General features: G+C 38.8%; 3 protein-coding genes across 3 annotated transcripts; 1 reads left to right on the top strand and 2 right to left on the bottom strand.

Annotated features, from left to right (window-relative positions):
- LOC109234872 (probable chitinase 3) lies at positions 4,177-6,442 on the top strand. Its single transcript, XM_019400916.1, has one exon. It carries the CDS (start codon positions 4,248-4,250, stop codon positions 6,432-6,434), a length of 2,187 nt encoding a protein of 728 aa, XP_019256461.1. The 5' UTR covers positions 4,177-4,247; the 3' UTR covers positions 6,435-6,442.
- LOC109234484 (acidic mammalian chitinase-like) lies at positions 7,273-9,895 on the bottom strand. The gene is made up of 2 exons (XM_019400505.1): positions 8,738-9,895; positions 7,273-7,481 (listed from the first exon to the last, which is right to left on the bottom strand). Exons 1-2 carry the CDS (start codon positions 9,843-9,845, stop codon positions 7,456-7,458), a joined length of 1,134 nt encoding a protein of 377 aa, XP_019256050.1. The 5' UTR covers positions 9,846-9,895; the 3' UTR covers positions 7,273-7,455.
- Positions 13,996-18,195, bottom strand: LOC109234871. The gene is made up of 6 exons (XM_019400915.1): positions 17,553-18,195; positions 16,481-17,418; positions 16,322-16,370; positions 14,728-15,626; positions 14,150-14,479; positions 13,996-14,085 (listed from the first exon to the last, which is right to left on the bottom strand). The coding sequence occupies exons 1-6, from the start codon at positions 18,193-18,195 to the stop codon at positions 13,996-13,998; spliced, it is 2,949 nt and encodes a 982-aa protein (XP_019256460.1).

The raw sequence follows: 18,869 nt of genomic DNA, 5'->3' as shown, positions 1-18,869 counted from the left end.
ATACATTGACCAATTTGTGTTAAGTTTGCTAGCAACTCAAAGTCATCCAATGTCAGACCTTTCTTGTCAATGCCTGAACCTTCAGGAACAACTTCATTCACAGTCACACCGTGAATTGGCGACTGTAGAACGTTATCTTCAATATCTGTTACATATAAAATAACATACTTAACAGCATTGTATAAGTGTATAAGCAACAATTATCTATTCAAAAGTATATTATGATACTATACCTGCTTTTTCTACCTCAGCTCCTTCCTGAAATCCTGGTTCTTCCTCAACCATTGCTGGCACACCTCCAGGAGAAACTTCAGCTTCTGAAGATAAATGTAGATGTATGTAGTTATGCACAATATTGTAGATATAAAGTGAATATAATGAGCTTCTGATATTATACCTGCTTGTTGTGCCTCAGCTACTTCTTCAAATTCTGGTTCTTCCTCAACATGTGCTTGGAGATGTTCTGTTGAAACTTCAGCTTGAATGAATAATTTAAAAAATGAGAATTGTAGATATATATGGGAATTTGTAGTTAAAGTGTGAATTATAAAATTTTTGCATTGTAACCTTATTGTAATGAAAGTATGATAGTATACCTGCTTTTTGTGCCTCAGCTGCTTCTTCAAATTCTGGTTCTTCCTCAACATGTGCTTGGACATGTTCCGGAGAAATTGCAGCTGCAAAACATAGTGAAAAAGGGGTTAATATAATTAGATAATGCTTTCTTGAAGTTTGTAGATATGTCTGTAGGAATTCTGTAGATACCTGTATTGCTTGTGCTTGCATGCACTTGATCACCAATATTGAACTGAAATTGCTGGTTGTTCTCTCGTTGTTGTTGGTCATTATTTTTGGTTGAACTACCAGCACACTACAATTTTTGGGTATGTTTGAGTATACTTGTTTCATATGTCATAATTAGTTTTAGTACAAAAATATATGTCAATTCTTACCTTTGACTCGTCCACATCGTACTTCCTGTTTATCACCTTCATAACACTCTTCACAGAAACATTTATGAACTCTCGAAGGCTTGAGAGTTCCTCAAAAGCAGCCTTACTAAATTCAGCTAACTTTCCATCAACCTAAAAATTAAATATATAATTAGTTGTTAATCTTATTCAAAGTGCTACAGTTCCACAATAATTTAACAAAGATTTGTGCAATACCAACAGGGCTCAATATAGAATTATACCACAAATTAACTACAATGTATAACATACAATAATTGTTATGGAATGAAGTTAAGTTGTAGCAAAAAATGTCAATATATTGTAGTTATTTATATTACCTGCTCAATCCCCTTTTCCAACTTCCTGAGCTTGCTAGTCACAGATTCAGTGTCCTCTTGACAATCTGTATCTTTTGGTTCAAATGTTGGAGAAGCATCAATTGGAACCTGTGATGATTGAGCACCATGTTCATCTTCATACTGAATCTTGTCTGGCAGATTAAGCACTCCAATCTCTTCTCCAGATTCAGTCATGCTTGTGAACTGAATGATGGAAATAACAGTTAGTTCAAGTAAATAAAAAAATGTAGATTAATTGTAGTTATTATGAAGGTAAATGTAGCATCATACAAAAGTGAAAAAATATACCTTGAGCCACTCAGGCTTGATCATCTTCTCTTCAATTGCAGTTAACCAAATCTGGCCCTTTGTAGCTGACCATCTTAAAATGCGAGGTATAGATTCAGAACACCTCGTAGCAAGCTCCGTGCTGACGGACGAGCAACACTCATATAGCCACACTTGCAAGGCTAATGAGCATCCCCGTATCAGATAAGAATGTACATGGGGATTAAGACGATGTCGGACAAATTCAATAACCTGCTTGAAGGATTTGATACCCCATGGGTATGACTCAAAATTACCAGACTCTATCAGAAAGAACATAAACTTGTCTATGAAAGACACATGGTCTTTATCAGAAGGACAAACAAAAAATTCCAACAGATAAAGAATGCACAACCTCACTGCATCCTCATCGTTTGCCCAAACTTTATTTGTGACTACATTTTTCAAATGCCACTTTTCAACCCTTTGTTTGTTCGGAAAATAGGTAGTCATTAAATGGCTAACATAAGTGGAAGTGTAACCATAGTCTGAAAAATTATTCACACTATTTAGACCAGTAATCAACCCAAATTCTCTCAAGGAAAAATTCAATTTTTCACCCTTCAATAGTACTGAAAAATATGAGTCAGTAGACTTTGACAATTCATACTTCATCAGAAGATGAATTGCTTGGTTTTGCATACAGATTGTGGGGAGACCAAATAAGTAACCAAAACAAGTTTTTTGGAAAATCTTTAAAGCATTTGGAGAGAGTAAAGCTTTTATCTGGCTAGGTATGCTCGGATCACACAAACTGTGAAATCTAAGCACACCATAATAAACATTTTGTGGTGCAAAGTAATGGCCATTCTGTAGAAAATAAAAAATTATTAAATTACTAGTTTGCATAAAAAAGAAGCAGTAATCTACATATAACTACATGATAACTACAAAATACAACTAAAAGAAGAACAGCCTACCCACCCCTATAACTACAAAACAATACAGGACATCTACACATGTAAACATTATGTCAAAACTATAAGGAAGAAAAGGGTAACCACAGCTCTATAACTACAAAAATATAACAGTTAATTCAAATAACTCACAAAATGTAGATCAATTGTAGTTAGTTTGAAGGTAAATGTAGCAGCATACAAAAGGTGAAAAATATACCTTATCTACAATTTACCCAGCAGCCTACAAAATAACTACAAAAAAACTACATTTATGCACTATCTAAAAATCACAATTACAATTAACCACAGCTCTATAACTACAAAAATATAACAGTTAGTTCAAATAACTCACAAAATGTAGATCAATTGTAGTTAGTTTGAAGGTAAATGTAGCAGCATACAAAAGGTGAAAAATATACCTTATCTACAATTTACCCAGCTGCCTACAAAATAACTACAAAAAAACTACATTTATGCACTGTCTAAAAATCACAATTACAATTAACCTTCAAAATTTAACCAAAAAACACTTGAAGAACAGTTTTTTACAACCAAAATCGCACTAAAAACTGTAAAGAAAAATAATTAGTGCTTACCTTTACCAAAATCTTTTTGTGAACCAATTTTGGTACTTTTTTGGAGGGTTTCTTCTTTTTTGATTTTGATGAAGAAGGAGAGACCTTGGGTTTTTTCACAGATGGAATTTTAGAGGAATCTTCAACAAAATCATCATCTATACACATCTCTTTCCCCTTTCGTTTTAGTTGTTTCTCGACTGGTTTATCACCTCCACCAGCATCAACATCGTGCAAATGCTTGCTTCTCATCTCCGCACGGATTTGTCTAGGAGATGAAATACTAGTAGTAGGTTCACTTGCATGTGTCGATTTTGCATTTTTGGGTGGTGATTTTTGTGTTAAAACACCCAAATCAAAGGATGGGATATCAGGTAATGTAGCTTTTGAAGATTTTTTTTGGGAGTGTTGATTTTTTTCATGATTTGGGACTTGAAAAAACAGATGCAACTTCAAAATAGGATTTTGTGAAATTAACCGGAGAAGAAAATTGTAGAATAGTGAGTAACTGATGGTAAACGTGGGTGAGAGGCGAGTACACGAAAATGGGGGAATTAACTGAAGGTAAAACGTGGGGGGTGTGGGGGGTGGGAGGAGAGAGAGGCGGGTAAACGAAAATGGGAAAATATACGCTCCTAAATTAGCGCCTAATATAAATGAAGCATTAACTATACCCTCAATTTGAATTATGGTATATAAATGGTAATTTGGTATGTTGAAATGTAATTAACACAATACTTAAACATTGAGAGTAATAAGGTTTCATATATGGTATACGAAGGTAAAAATCCCATTGAAAAATTACTACGGACCATGATAAAGCAGGCCTAGGAAGCTCCAAATCCAATTAGAATAAATTTTTGTTTGCAAAATTTTGCATCGACGTGTAAAGATCCAAAATCAAATTAGAATAAACTATTATTTTACATAGAGATGTCGATACAATCAGAGGTTTAACATTGTTACATTTATGTAAATATCATAAGAAAATACAAACAGACAACGTAGTTATATTCAAGAAAAACATTTGTACTTTGGCAACCTACCAAAGATAGCATTTTCTATTCTTATTTTCCCATCTTGCTTTAGTTAGTATATATAAATATCTCATTTTATGTTGTTGTTGGTGAAGAAAGAGTGACTATTTAATAAAAGATGGCTATTCCTGAAATCTTGTCAACCTTTTTGGTTATTATTCTTGTAGCTGGTGCAAAATTTCAAGTGTGTTCTGCATCTCGTTATGTTTCAGCTCCTGTTTCAGTGTCTCCTTCACCCTTGTCTGGTCCACTCCCTAGATTTCCACTGCTTACCGCTCCCGATTTTCATATACCATTCTTGCCTCCATTCCCGGGGACTAGTCCACCGTCCACGCCTGTAGTTCCAGGCTTCCCTGTACCATCCGTGCCTGTGATTCCAGGCTTGCCTAGTTCACCGTCCTCGCCTGTAACTCCAAGCTTGCCTAGTTCACCGTCCTCACCTGTAATTCCACGCTTCCCTGTACCATCCGTGCCTGCAATTCCAAGCTTGCCTAGTTCACCGTCCTCGCCTGTAATTCCAGGCTTGCCTGGTTCACCGTCCTCACCTGTAATTCCACGCTTCCCTGTACCAATCGTGCCTACATTTCCAGGCTCGCCTAGTTCACCATCCACGCCTCTAGTTCCGGGCTTTCCAGTACCATCCGTGCCTGCAATTCCAAGCTTGCCTAGTTCACCGTCCTCACCTGTAATTCCAGGCTTGCCTGTACCAATTGTGCCTACATTTCCAGGCTCGCCTATTTCACCGTCAACGCCTCTAGTTCCGGGCTTCCCAGTACCATCCGTGCCTGCAATTCCAGGCTCGCCTAGTTCACCATCCTCGCCTATAATTCCAGGCTTTCCTGTAATCGCGCCTACATTTCCAGGTTCACATAGTTCACCGTCCTCGCCTGTAATTCCAAGCTTCCTTGTACCATCAATGCCTCCATTCCCAAGCACTAGTCCACCGTCCCCGCCTTTCATTCCAATCTTTCCTGTACCATCCTTGCCTCCATTTCCAGGAACTATTCCACCCTACATGCCTCTAATACCTCCCTCTATTTCACCATTTATGCCTCCGGTCCCAGGTTCCTGTCCACCATCCGCACCTTCGGCTCCCTACTCTAGTCCACCTTCACCCTCCATGCCTTCAATTCCTGTCTCTAGTCCATCAATCATGCCTCCAGCTCCATCTCCTACTCCACTATCCATGCCTCCAGTTCCTGCCCCAGTGCCATATCCCGATATGCCTGTTCCTGCACCAGGACCTACGCCTATGCCTTCTGGCATCAAAGGTGCATACTGGCTTTCATGGCTAGCCGAAACAGTTCCTTCATCAAGCATCCCAACTGAATATTTCACCCACATTTTCTACGCATTTGCTGTGCCTGATAATACATCATTCCAGTTGCTCGTAAGCCAAGCTGACGAGCAATCAGTGATTAACTTCACGGCTACAATCCATTCTCAGAGCCCCGCAACAAAGACCATGCTATCAATAGGAGGAGATACAGGATCTCCGATTCTCCCCAGCATGACGAGTTGCCAAGATAATCGCGCTGCATTCATCAAATCAACTATCGATGTAGCCCGAAAGTGTGGCTTTGATGGCCTTGATCTTGATTGGGAATTCCCAACCAAATCAGAAAACATGCACAATCTAGCATTACTATTAAAAGAATGGCGTCTTGCCATCAGCATAGAGTCATTAACTTCCTCTAGACCTCCACTCATCCTATCCGCCGCTGTTTCCTTCTCTCCAAATCCTCTCTTATCAGGTACATTTTATCCTGAAGATGCACTAAGAAACTATCTTGATTTCTTGAACCCTACGTGCTATAATTACAAGGGCTCGTGGGATACTTCAGCGACTGGTGCTCCGGCCTTGTTATACGATAAATCAAGCAATATTAGCACCAGCTATGGAATTTCAGCTTGGAAACAAAATAGGATTCCTTCAACAAAGCTAGTAATGGGAATTCCTTTATTCGGAAAGACATGGAAATTGAAGGATCCAAATGATCATAGAATTGGAGCTCCTGCAATAGGAGTTGGTCCTGGAACTCAAGGAGAAATGTCATATAATGATATAGTAACATTCATTTCAGAAAACAATGCCACTATAGTATATAACAATGAAACAGTTTCAACATATTCATATGTTGGAACAAATTGGATTGGATATGATGATATCAATTCCATCACAGCAAAGATTAAGTATGCTAAGACTCAGGGAATTGGTGGTTACTTTTTCTGGGCACTTGGCTATGATGACAGCAACTGGACTCTTTCTAGAGCAGGTAAAATTCCTAAACTTCTTCCACTTTAGACATTCAGTCTAAGTTTTATGCAGGGTAAGGCTGCATACAATAGACCTATATGGTCTGGCCCTTCCCCGGACCCCGTACATAGCGGGAGGTTAGTGCATCGGGCTGCCCCTTTTTTTAATGCTGTAAATTCTTGTACGAAATTAAATAAAAAAGGACAGCACGGTGTACAAGTCATCCCGCATTCACGCAAGGTTGGGGAAGGGCCCCACCCCAAGGAGTGATATAGACAGCTTACCCTAATGCAATTTAGTGACTGATTCCACAGCTCGAATCCATGACCTGTAGGTTACAAGGAGAGAACTTTACGAACTTAAATACTTAGACATATATGTCCTCTTTTTCAAATTCATACTACTATTTATAGTATGAACATTTGAAACTGATTAATGAATGTGTACAATGATTTCAGCTTCTATGGCATGGGATGATGAAATCTGAGAAGCAGTCGCGCGTACAGGATTAGACCCTGAGAGCCAAATTCTTATCCATCATTGAATCGTTTGATTGAGTTTATTTAATATACCCTTCATTTCTATTTACACTTAACATTTGGATTATTGCTGAGAATTATGGTTTATATTTAATGCATTTCTGAGAATTATGGTCTATTTACACTTCACATTTGGATCATTGGATCGTTTGATACTCCCGCTATGCGCGGGGTCCGGGAAAGTGTCAGCCCACAAGAGTCTCTATTGTACGCAGCCTTACCCTGCATTTTTGCAAGAGGCTGTTTACACGGCTTGAACGTGCGACCTCCTAGTCACATGACGGTAACTTTACCAATTACGCCAAAACTCCTCTTCAACTTATCCATAATATAAGTCCAAAATTTCTAAAGCTAAAGTTTGTGTTCTCTTACACTAACAAATTTTATTAGCTGAAGGTACATAGTACAGATGCTACAACATAAACAAACTACTCATCTTTATTACATTTACATATATCAATTCAGTTCCAAGAAATTTTGAGAATTACAAAATATATAGAATTCTTCATTAACCTTCTTCCTTTCATTTCTTATGAAATAATCCACAACTGTTTAGCTGCATAATAGGAAAAAGAAAAAAAATAAAATGTGTAAGAAATATAATCAATCATAAGTTAAGAACAATCTATATGTTAGATCTTTCTTCCCACTTAATTCTCAAACATTTCTTCTTAATCAGTAATTTAATCATTTTGCTTAATCAAAATCTTAATATATGTTTGACTCCTTTAAAAATATTTGAAGTAAGAAGACCACATGATCTTTGTTAGAAGGATTTAACATATATACACCGACATTATAAAGAATTTTTGCACTGTCATATATTTTAACTTGTATGAGTAGGCGATATGTCTTATTTTTCAGGCAACTAATCCAATTAGTTATGTATAATACCTATAAAAACTGGTAATATCCATAGCAAGTATGATAAGATAGCTTGTAAGTAGAGTAAATGTTGTAACATGGCCGGATTTAGGCCTAAAGTACGGGGTACGTGAACCAATGGTCTTTCCGGCAAATTAGGTATTTTATGTACATATTTCCTATAACTGATCTAATATTATTTGTTGGCCCCCATTCTCCAGAAAGGCTGTATGTTGCACTTAGTTGAATGTTGAGTTATTTACCCAAAGAAAGAGGGATCAATTCCCGCTAAGTACCTTTTTCTCTTTGTTTTTAGTAGTGAACTCATGTTATAGATATCCTAAATCAACCGTGTGTACTAGTTTAGAAACACTGAGTAGGTGAAAATAGCACGGGCTAGCCAGTTTTTGGATTGGTAATTGAAAATAGCCAGCGTTTGCAAAGTCATTGAAAAATAGCCACTATTTTGCTGCAATATTGGGAAGTTCCAGCATAATATATTGGAGGTTGGTGCAACTGTGTATGAACTTCCAGCATATTATGCTGGAACTCCAACACACGGAAAGTTCCAACATAATATACTGGAGATTGGAGCACCTGTGTATGAACTTCCAGCATATTATGCTTGACCAATACATTATGTTGGAAACTCCAATATATTATGCTGGAAGTCCACTATATTATACTGGAACTCCAGTATATTATGGTGAAATATTTTCCGAATTATAAACAGTGTTTTCGTTCGGATTTATCTTTACATGAAAAGTGGCTAAATTTCGATTACTTTTGAAACTGTGGCTATTTTTCAATTATCACTTATAAATCGGGCTATTTTTGAATTTCACACACTGAGTAGGCATAGGACTACTAAGGTGAAAAGACAGGACATGTGACACTACCAGTATATATAAGTTAAATTCTTTACAAAAATAAGTGCAAGCAAGTTACCTGTTCTGGAGATTTTCCAATCAAGATCACCAGCAACAGCCCAAAAGAAGTACCCTCGAATTCTTTGAGCTTGAGCATATCCTATCTTCATTGCAACAGATCTAGTATCATCATATCCAATCCAAGAATTCCCAGCCACAGAATATGTAGAAACTGTTGCAATATCAAATACAACCTTAGCATTATTTTCTTCATTAAATTTCTCTACTTCCCTATATGTCATTGTCCCTTCATCTCCAGGACCAATACCAACTCCTGGTGCACCAATTCCATGTACATTAGGATCTTTTAATTTCCATGTCCTACCATATAATGGTAATCCCATAATTAATTTGCTTCTTATTGCTCCGGCTTTAATCCATGACCTAAGTCCATAACTTGTGCTAATGTTACTTTTCGTGTCGAATAATGCAGCTGGTGCACCCGTGGTAGACGTGTCCCACGATCCGCGATAATCGTAGCACATTAAGTTAATCCAATCTAAATTCTTGTTAATTGAAGGTACATGGTACGATCTGAATTCACCAGATAAAAAGAAGTCAACTGAGAAATAAACAGCTGCTGTGATCAAAAGGGGTTGCCTTTTTGTTGTCCAAGATTCTTTTTTGACCTCAGCCCTCCATTGGTCTAGTAAAATAGCCAAATTTTCCATGTCTTTTTTGTTTTGAGGAAATTCCCAATCAAGATCAATTCCATCAAAATTATACTTTCTAGCTACTTCTATGCTAGATTTTATAAAAGTCAAACGAGAGGCAGCTGTTGACGCCATGCGTGAAAATCTAGCAGGTCCTTCGCCCCCTCCACCGACAGAAAAGAGCGTCTTAACGGACGGTCTTTTCGATCGGAGGGTAATGGTGAAGTTGAAGAGGAGAGTGGACGTTTCGTCGTCGATTTCGAATTTAAATGTGGTGTTGTTTGGAACAAGAAATGCATAGTAGACATGAGTGAAAAAAGATGTGTCTATAGATGATGGTGGAAAAGATGAAAATGCCCAAGAAGGATAATATGCTCCTTTAACTCCTTTAGATGGAGGGTGTGCCATAGCAAAAGAAAAGGCAAAACATAAGATCACAAAACTGAAAAGACCATTAATTTTAGGACTAGCCATGGTTTTCTGATATTGAATAAGACAATACTACTATATGGCTCCTTAGTTTTGATCTCTATTTATAGATAAATGGAGCCTTGATAAAGTTCAAACTTGGGATTGTTCTCTCTTTTGTTTTTGGAAAATAACACTGTATAGCCAGCCTTAAAATAATAGCCGAAAATTATTTATTTTTGTATATATATATATATATATATATATATATATATATATATGTTATATATAAAAATTATGCAAAATTTATATACTTTTTCGACTATCGAATGTAAATAACTTATGGCACGGGCTAAAAGTGATAGTACTTTTTTATATTTACTTTTTGGTGTTAAGGAATTGGCTGTTTCTATTTGGACACATCACATGAAAAATTATGACTTTGTATGTGTGGATGGAGTTTAAGATTACCTAAAAGAATTGGTATTATAAAAAGTTGATATTTTTGACTGGTTGGTTATGGGTATTGTCCCACTACTCAATGGAGTTGTGCCTTTTGACTAATTCAACGCAAGAGGATTACATTTAAAAATATAATATGAGTCAACAGAAGAAAAAGTCGTTATTAACTCTGCCCAGGAGGATTGAAGTTTTACAAGCACTTAATATAGCGTTTGCACTCGAGATGTAATCATTAGCTATATGGTTGCATACAGAGGAAATTACACTCAATGATCTTAAAAATGAACGTCTTGAATTTTTGACCGCCGCTCAAAAATTAAAAGTCAAAAGTGTTATCTATGAAACAAGCGAGGGCAACACTTATTTTAAAATTAAAGTTCTACTCATGAAACAAGAGAGATTAAAACATCAAAAATGACACCCGAACTGTCCTATTTGTGCAAATCACCCTTGCATACCAGCACAAAAATCTATCTATCTATTGTCGAAGGTCAAGTTATTGCTCAAAAATTGTAATTCCTATTGATTCGGGAATGAATGAGTAGCGGATAAGGAAATTGAGTGGAATTGAGCATCGGCCTTTTGGACAAGTGCAGGAGTAGAAGCTGTAACAACAACAACAACATATTCAATGTATTCAGGCGTGTGAGTGAGCCTGTTAAGACTGCAATTGAGATGAGCTCAACGAAGCTCAACTCCAGCTACAATGGCAGAATCTCGAAGCTTCCGAAAGAGAAGAAGATAGAAGAGCAGAAAATGACTCCTTCATTGAAGAATGAAGCTTAACTGAAAAGAGGAAATGTACAGCACTATGTATACACGTAAATGACAGCTGGACATCCTAACCACTAACTACTGCCAGTTGTACTAACTAATTAATGTCACGACCCAATTCCCATACCGGTCGTGATGGCGCCTCTCGTGAAGACAAGGCCAGCCAACTAACCCAAATCCTTTCACTAACAATTATTAAACATAAATGAATAGAAGATACAACTTAATGGCATTAGAAACTGTTAATTACTACCCGACCGGGGTGTCACAAGTCACGAGCATCTAAGGAAATCTTAACACAACTACAGGCCAATAAATATATACAAGTAAAATTTCTGGAAAACAAAAGACAATATCCGGTGCGGCGAACGCTGGCGGTCACCTTGCTCAGCTACAATAACAATACCTTCAATCCGCTAATAACCCGCTACCGGGTGAATGATACCTGCAACTGCACGCGAGGTGCAGGGAGTAAAGTGAGTACTTCCAACTCAGTGAGTAATAAGAGTAAATAATAACTGAGAGGCAAGAAATCACGTAAGAGCACTCCATCATGCTATATAGGACAGTACAACCCTTTGAGAAAACAGTAAAACCGTGAAAAATCCTTTAGAAAATATCTGGCTCAGTTTAAAAACCTCTTTTGAAAATATCCTTTTCCAACAGTCAAGCAAATGAATGCGTAATCAGATAGTGCAAGTCCGCACATAAGTCAGCCCCTCGGGCACAACACTCCATCAACAAATAATACCAGGGTATCTGGTAAACAGTGCAAAAAGTAGCATGGATGCCAATGATATGAAAGTGCTGAATGTCATGACACGTAGTACAAATAGGAACCAATGCATGAATGCAATGCAATGCACATGACCCCTGCGGCGCGCAGCCCGATCCATTTGGGTACCCGCGCTCACTGGGGGTGTGTACAGACTCCGAAGGGGCTCCTACAGCCCAAGCGCAATATCATCATAGTATCGCTGCGGCGTGCAGCCCGATCCATATTCAGTCCAGATCAATGCAAATGAGCCACTCGGGCAATGTCAAGTAATAGCTTTTAACTCAAAACATCAGAAAATGCAATTTAAGTCTTTAAACTTTAGCAATATGACTGCACATTTCAAACCTGTGTTTAACTCAGGACTGAAGTCATTTAACATGCTAAGTGTCATGAAAACAGCAATAATAATCCCTAAAGGATTCAAATAATCGGCACGAAGCCCAAAACATGGCAATCAGCCCAAATCACGATAGCATCAAGCAGGTTTTAGTCAATTACGCAGTAAAAATCAATAACCGGGACGGACCAAGTCACCATCCCCAACGGTGCTCTACCCCACGCTCATACCTGGCGTGCAAGTCACCACAATACAGCACTATGATGTGCAAATCCGGGGTTTCAAACCCTCAGGATATCATTTACAAGTATTACTCACCTCGAACTGGTGAAATCTCTAGCTCGCGACGCCTTTGCCCCTTGAATCGGCCTCCACGCACGTCAAATCTAATCAAAATCAGAGCGAATACATTACAATATGCCAAGGGAACAATACCCAATCGAAAACAGCCAAGAAATAGCAGAAATCTCGAAACTAGCAAAACCCGAGCCCCGGGCCCGCTTCTCGAAAAATTACAAAATTTACATTACCGGATTCCTCGTCTCGCCACGAGTCCATACATACCAAGAACTCCCAAATCCGAGCTCAAATGACCTATCAAATCCCAATTTGAAATATCAAAAACTCAAGCCCTAGCTTTACCCCTTTTAATGAATTCCAACCAATTTCCATGTTAAATTTAACAAAATCTCGAGTATTTAGGCCAAGGAACTTACCTCTAATCATTCCTCCTTGAATCCCTCTTCAAAATCGCCTCAAAGCTCTCAAAGCTCGCTCAAAATGGTGGAAAAATACATAACCCTCGCGGATGAAATATTATAATAAAACCCCCCTTCTGACCAGTTCTTTCCACTTTTGCGATCCTTTTGTCGCTTCTGCGACACCGTTTTTGCGGTTACTTATCCGCTTCTGCGGTTCCTCAACTTTTCCCCAAGACCGCTTCTGCGGTCAACCAATCGCGTAAGCGGGTCCGCTTCTACGGTCCGCTGGTCCGCTTTTGCGGAAAAATCTCCCAGGCCCATTTTCGCTTCTGCGGGCCCCCTCTCGCTTCTGCGTGACCGCTTCTGCGGTCCATTTCCGCAGAAGCAGAAATACCAGGTACCAGATCCTTCAGCAGCCTTTAAACTCCAAATTTCATCCCGTTAACCATCCGAAACCACCCCGAGGCCCCCGGGACCTCAGCCAAAGGCACCAACATACCCCAATACATCATACGAACTTGCTCCAATCATCAAAACACACCTAACAACACTAAAATCATCAATTCACATCGGATTCAAGCCTAAGTTCTTCAAGAACTTCCGAAATGCACTTTCGATGAAAAACCCGACCAAATGATGTCCGAATGACCTGAAAATTTGCACATATATCCAAAATCACTTAACGAAGCTACAACAACTCTCGGAATTCCATTACGACCCCCGGATCAAATTCTCACCCATCCACCGGAATTCGCCAAAATACTAACCTCGCCAATTCAAGCCTAATTCTACACCGGGCCTCCAAAATCAATTCCGATCGCACTCCCAAGTCACAAATCATCCCCCGAAGCTAACCGAATCACCGGAAATCACATCCGAGCCTTCTAACTCATAAGTCAACATCCGGTTGACCTTTCCAACTTAAGCCTTCCTTAAAGAGACTAAGTGTCTCATTTCCTATCCAAACCAATTCAATTCAACTATAACTCACTCGTTGCTGATAATGAAATATGAAGAAGCAGTAAATGGGGGAAACGGGGCTGTAATACATGAGACGACGGGTCGGGTCGTCACAATTAACTAATTAACTATTTTCTAACTAACATACAAAGTGTATACAAATGAAGATAAATACAATCTCATCTCAATACCCCCCCCCCCCCCTCAAGTTGGAGGTGGGAGAAGCACAACCAACTTGCTTAGAACAGTAGAGTGCTTGATGCCTGTGAGAGCCTTGGTAAGAATGTCTGCAAGCTGGATATTGCACACTAAAAGCAATATCCAACCTTGTGTTTGTGAGGAAATTTAACTTTCCAACCAGCTTTCTGTAATAAGTGGGATCTGCCAAAGGCACCCCCTCTTTTGCTCTTAGTTTCACACTGGGATCAAGGGGTGAAACAAGAGCACTGTACTCCAAGCAGTCATACTCTCTCAGCAAGTCAAGGAGAAATTTTCTTTGTGAAATAATAATACCATCTGCCTTGTATAGAACTTCCAAGCCGAAGAAATAGTGTAGGTTTCCCAGGTCCTTGATTCTAAATTTGTTGTGCAGAAAAGACTTCAACTGATCAATTTCTGATTGGTCTGTCCCTGTCAACAGGACATCATCTACGTAAAATGCTACATACACAATTGAGTCCCCCTTCCTCTTGAAAAATAAGGAATAGTCATCATAGAATGTTCATATCCCCTTGAACACAATGCCTCAGTTAGTTTTTCATACCATTGTCTGTTTGCCTGCTTCAGCCCATATAAAGGGTTATTCAATTTACAAACTAAACCTTGACTATCCACCAAAAGTCCTGGAGGGACTCCCTTGTACACTTCTTCATGCAAATCACCATGAAGAAATGCATTGTTTACATCCAATTGGAAGATGTTTCACCCACTCTTTACTGCAACTGCAATAAGAGTCCTGACTGTAGTCATCTTCACTACAGGAGAAAAGGTCTCTGTGTAATCCACTCCTGCCTGTTGTGTGTAGCTTTTCACCACTAATCTAGCTTTGAATCTTTCAATGGATCCATCTGCCCTATGTTTCACTTTGTAAACCCACCTGCATCCAATTGCCTTCTTCCCAGGGGGCAGTGGTACCAAGTCCCATGTGTTATTGGCATAAAGGGCTTCAAATTCCTGAACCATAGTTGTTTGCCAAGCAGGATTGATGGCAGCTTCCTCAAAAGAAGATGGTTCACTATTATTGCATATGCTACTCACCAAAGACTGACTATCATGGACTAGAGTGTTAGCAGAAATGTAATGATGTTTAGAAAATAATGCATCCAGAGAAAAATCAGAATGTTTAGGTGCATATGTTTGTTCATGTAAGGCAGGTTGATGCACAGAGTATATGTAATCTTTCAGGTATGTAGGTGTTTTATGTTCTCTTAATGACCTTTTCAAGGGTGGAATTGGATCAAGAGTATACTGTGTTGGAGGTGAGTTAGAGATATGTGGGGTGGAAGCATTCTGTGTTGGTGATGAGTCTGCAGGGGCAGGTGAAGGTGAAAAGTGTAAATGATCAGTAGAAGAAGGAGTGGCAAGAGAAGGTGACATAGCATTGGGTGTATTGCATGCATTCCTTTGATCACTCACAGTTCCTCCTGAGGGTGGCTCTGTGTTGGTCTCAACTGTGGGACTGGGAGGAGGTGGATGAAGAGTTGAAGGAAAAGAGGGAGACTTGGAATTGAAAGTGAAGGGGAAAACAGATTCATGGAATACTACATCTCTGGAAATATGGATTCTTTTGGTGGCTAAATTCAATACTTTGTAACCTTTTGTGCCAAAGGGATACCCTACAAAGACATGAGGTGTTGTTCTTGGTTCTAATTTATCTCTCTAGATTTTTGGTACTGTTGGGAAACAGAGACAACCAAAACTTCTTAATTGGGTGTAATCTGGTTTCTCATTGTGCAAGACTTTAAAGGGAGACTTGTTTTTGAGATAGGTGGTAGGCAGTCTATTTATGATGTAGGTGGCTGTCAGAACACATTCTCCCCAGTACTTTAAAGGTAGTTTGGACTGAAATAACAAGGCTCTGGCTGTTTCAAGGAGGTATCTGTGTTTCCTCTCTACTACCCCATTTTGTTGAGGGGGTATAGGGGCAACTCTTTTGGTGAATGATCCATTTGGATTGAAAGAACAATGCAGCTTCAGTGTTAACAAACTCCAGTCCATTATCAGATCTTATGGATTTGATGGAGGTTTTAAATTGGTTTTCAACTAGGGAAACAAAAGCTTTGATAGTTTGGAGGGCATTGCTTTTACATGTTAGCAGGTGAGTCCAAGTGGACCTACTAAAATCATCAACCATAGTGATAAAGTATTTATACTTGTCATGTGTACACTCATGGTAAGGGCCCCATAGGTCCACATGCAAGAGTTCAAAAATTCTGTTAGAAGTGCTGGTCCTTTGAGGAAAAGGAAGTCTACTCTGTCTAGCCATAGGGCAGATTGAACATATAAAGGGTTGTCTAGGAGGGAAAGAAACTGGTATGGAGGATATTTCCCTCATTTTCACAAAGGGCACATGTCCCAGCCTGTTATGCCATAGAAGATTAACATCATTGGAGACAGAACAATGAATCTTATTATTTAGTGGTGGACTATTTATAATTGGACATTGATGACTCAAGGATGACCTATTTACAGATGCATAAGGATGCAAGTTGTTCAAGAAATGACTATTTACATCACAGGAATGAGTAGAAGGACAAACAGTAGTTTTGCTAGTCAGACTTTTGTTTCTTAGGCATTGAGAGCACAACAGGTACAATCCATCCTTGACTTTACCAATCTCCAGAGGCCTCTTCAGTGAAGGGGCCTGTAGAAGACAAGTGTTGTCAGTGAAAGAAGTCATACCTCTTAAGTGTTTGCTCAACCAGTATACAGAAACAAGATTGAATTTGAATGAAGGAATGTGAAGAACTTTATATAGAGTGATCTCAGGTGCAAGTTTTACATTTCCAATTTCTGTCACCTTCACTTTATAGCCATTTGGTAAAACAACTAAAAGAGGATAAGGCAAGGTTACAATATCAGACAGTATAGATTTGTTAAAGGTGATGTGGTTTGATGCTCCTGAATCTAGTATCCATGTGTCAGTCTTTGATTCAAAACATCTACAAGACAGTTTATCAAAATCAATAGAGGATGTGCAAACAACAATACCTGCAAAGTTCACAGTATTGGTAGGATTTGAGTTGTTAGAGTTCTCTGCATCATTGCCAAGTTGGAAACGCTGAAGCAGGTTAACAAGTTGTCCATATTGTTCCTTAGTCAAATTCACATTCTGATTCTCATTTTGGGCATCACATTCATCAAGCTTGCTTGTCATTGCATCAGCTGGCACTCCCTGCACATTTGCCACCATCCTCTTTCCTCTGTTGGATCTAAAATTCTGATTGGAGTTCTGAGTACTCTGAGGATATCGTGTAGAGTTCTGCCCATTTTGTGGATAACCATGCAGTTTGTAACACTTATCTCTAGTGTGGCCTGGTCTCTTGCAAAAATCACACATAGGACGACCTCTGTTGTTTCCAGAGTAGTTGTAATTTGGTAAAAAATTAGTTCTAAAAGGGCTTGGTCCTGCATTGTTCACATTCAAAGAAGTGGACTCAATTGACAGTTGATTATTTGGTTTTATCTCCCTTTGTTTCTCATCTTGGACAAGTAAAGAAAAAGCTTGGGCTATTGTGGGCAGTGGATTCATCATAAGATACTTCCTCGAACTACAGTATACACCTCATTAAGTCCCATGAGGAACTGTATTAATCTTCTATCTTGTTCAGCCTTGTACATGCCTTCCTTTGCCCCACAGCTACAAACATAACTACACTGAGTCCTTTTGTTCAGAGTATTCAATTCTTCCCATAGCTTTTTCAGCTTAGTGTAATAGCCAGTGATGTCAAGGACTCCTTGAGAGAGATCATTGATTTCCTTCTGAATTTGATACATCCTAGCTCCATTGGTTTGTTCATAGCGATCCTCCAGCTCCTTCCATAATTCAACAGCATCACTCGCATATTCCACACTATCCGCAATCTCTTTGGAAAGAGAGTTTAAGATCCATGACGTTACCATGTTATCACATCGTTCCCACTGCCTATAATTTGGGGATTGCAGACTTGGTTGTTTGCATTCCCCACTAACAAGACCTAATTTGTTCTTTACGGACAATCCACGAAGAACACTACGCCTCCAGGATCTATATCCTATCCCATCAAATGGGACAGATATAAGCATTGCACCAGGATTATCGGAAGGGTGCAAATACAGGGGATCACTTGGATCAATTCCCGTACTCGGAGGTATCGTGGTACTCGTATTAGCAGAATTCGCATCTTGTTGGTCAGTGATAGCCATTAGAGCATTGAGTTGGTTAAATTCGACTGGGTAAAAACGGTCGGAACTAAAATTTTTAGATTTCTATGCGGTGGATCAATTAAAAGTGAGAAATTGATCGAGCTTAGGGCAAATCGACCATTCTAGGTCAAAATCAGAAGAGCAAAAAGGGAAGAGAGAATCTGTAAGCGGAAGAGAGAGTGTAAGGAAGATTAACCTCGCGATTTGAGGAGGATTAACCTTGCTCCGATACCATGTTAAGACTGCAATTGAGATGAGCTCAATGAAGCACAACTCCAGCTACAATGGCAGAATCTCGAAGTTTCCGAAAGAGGAGAAGATAGAAGACCAGAAAATGACTCCTTCATTGAAGAATGAAGCTTAACTGAAAAGAGGAAATGTACAGCACTATATATACACGTAAATGACAGCTGGACATCCTAACCACTAACTACTGCCAGCTGTACTAACTAATTAACTAATCAACTATTTTCTAACTAACATACAAAGTGTATACAAATGAAGATAAATACAATCTCATCTCAATAGAGCCAAGCCCATAAAAGAGAGAGAAAAAAAAAGAGTAAAGAAAAGCATAGTGTTTGTGCATTTCATAAGTAATTTCTATTAAGCGATCATACCTTCTATTCAGTTTTCTTCAAAAAAAAAAGACTTTAAATATTTTAATTTTAAAT

The sequence above is a fragment of the Nicotiana attenuata genome, chromosome 11, assembly GCF_001879085.1.
Source record: "Nicotiana attenuata strain UT chromosome 11, NIATTr2, whole genome shotgun sequence".
Classification (NCBI taxonomy): Eukaryota; Viridiplantae; Streptophyta; class Magnoliopsida; order Solanales; family Solanaceae; genus Nicotiana; species Nicotiana attenuata.
This window is presented reverse-complemented; position numbering and strand designations above follow the sequence as displayed.

What these genes read in the sequence shown, in the direction of transcription:
- LOC109234872 (XM_019400916.1), top strand. Translation starts at nt 4,248, where the DNA reads ATGGCTATTCCTGAAATCTTGTCAACCTTTTTGGTTATTATTCTTGTA.
- LOC109234871 (XM_019400915.1), bottom strand. Translation starts at nt 18,195, where the DNA reads ATGGCTATCACTGACCAACAAGATGCGAATTCTGCTAATACGAGTACC. An exon ending in GGGAAATATCCTCCATACCA is followed by an intron (nt 15,627 to 16,321) that starts GTTTCTTTCCCT and finishes ATGTCTTTGTAG; the next exon opens with GGTATCCCTTTGGCACAAAA. An exon ending in GGACTCTTATTGCAGTTGCA is followed by an intron (nt 14,480 to 14,727) that starts GTAAAGAGTGGG and finishes TTATTTTTCAAG; the next exon opens with AGGAAGGGGGACTCAATTGT.
- LOC109234484 (XM_019400505.1), bottom strand. Translation starts at nt 9,845, where the DNA reads ATGGCTAGTCCTAAAATTAATGGTCTTTTCAGTTTTGTGATCTTATGT. An exon ending in TTGGAAAATCTCCAGAACAG is followed by an intron (nt 7,482 to 8,737) that starts GTAACTTGCTTG and finishes CCTATTATGCAG; the next exon opens with CTAAACAGTTGTGGATTATT.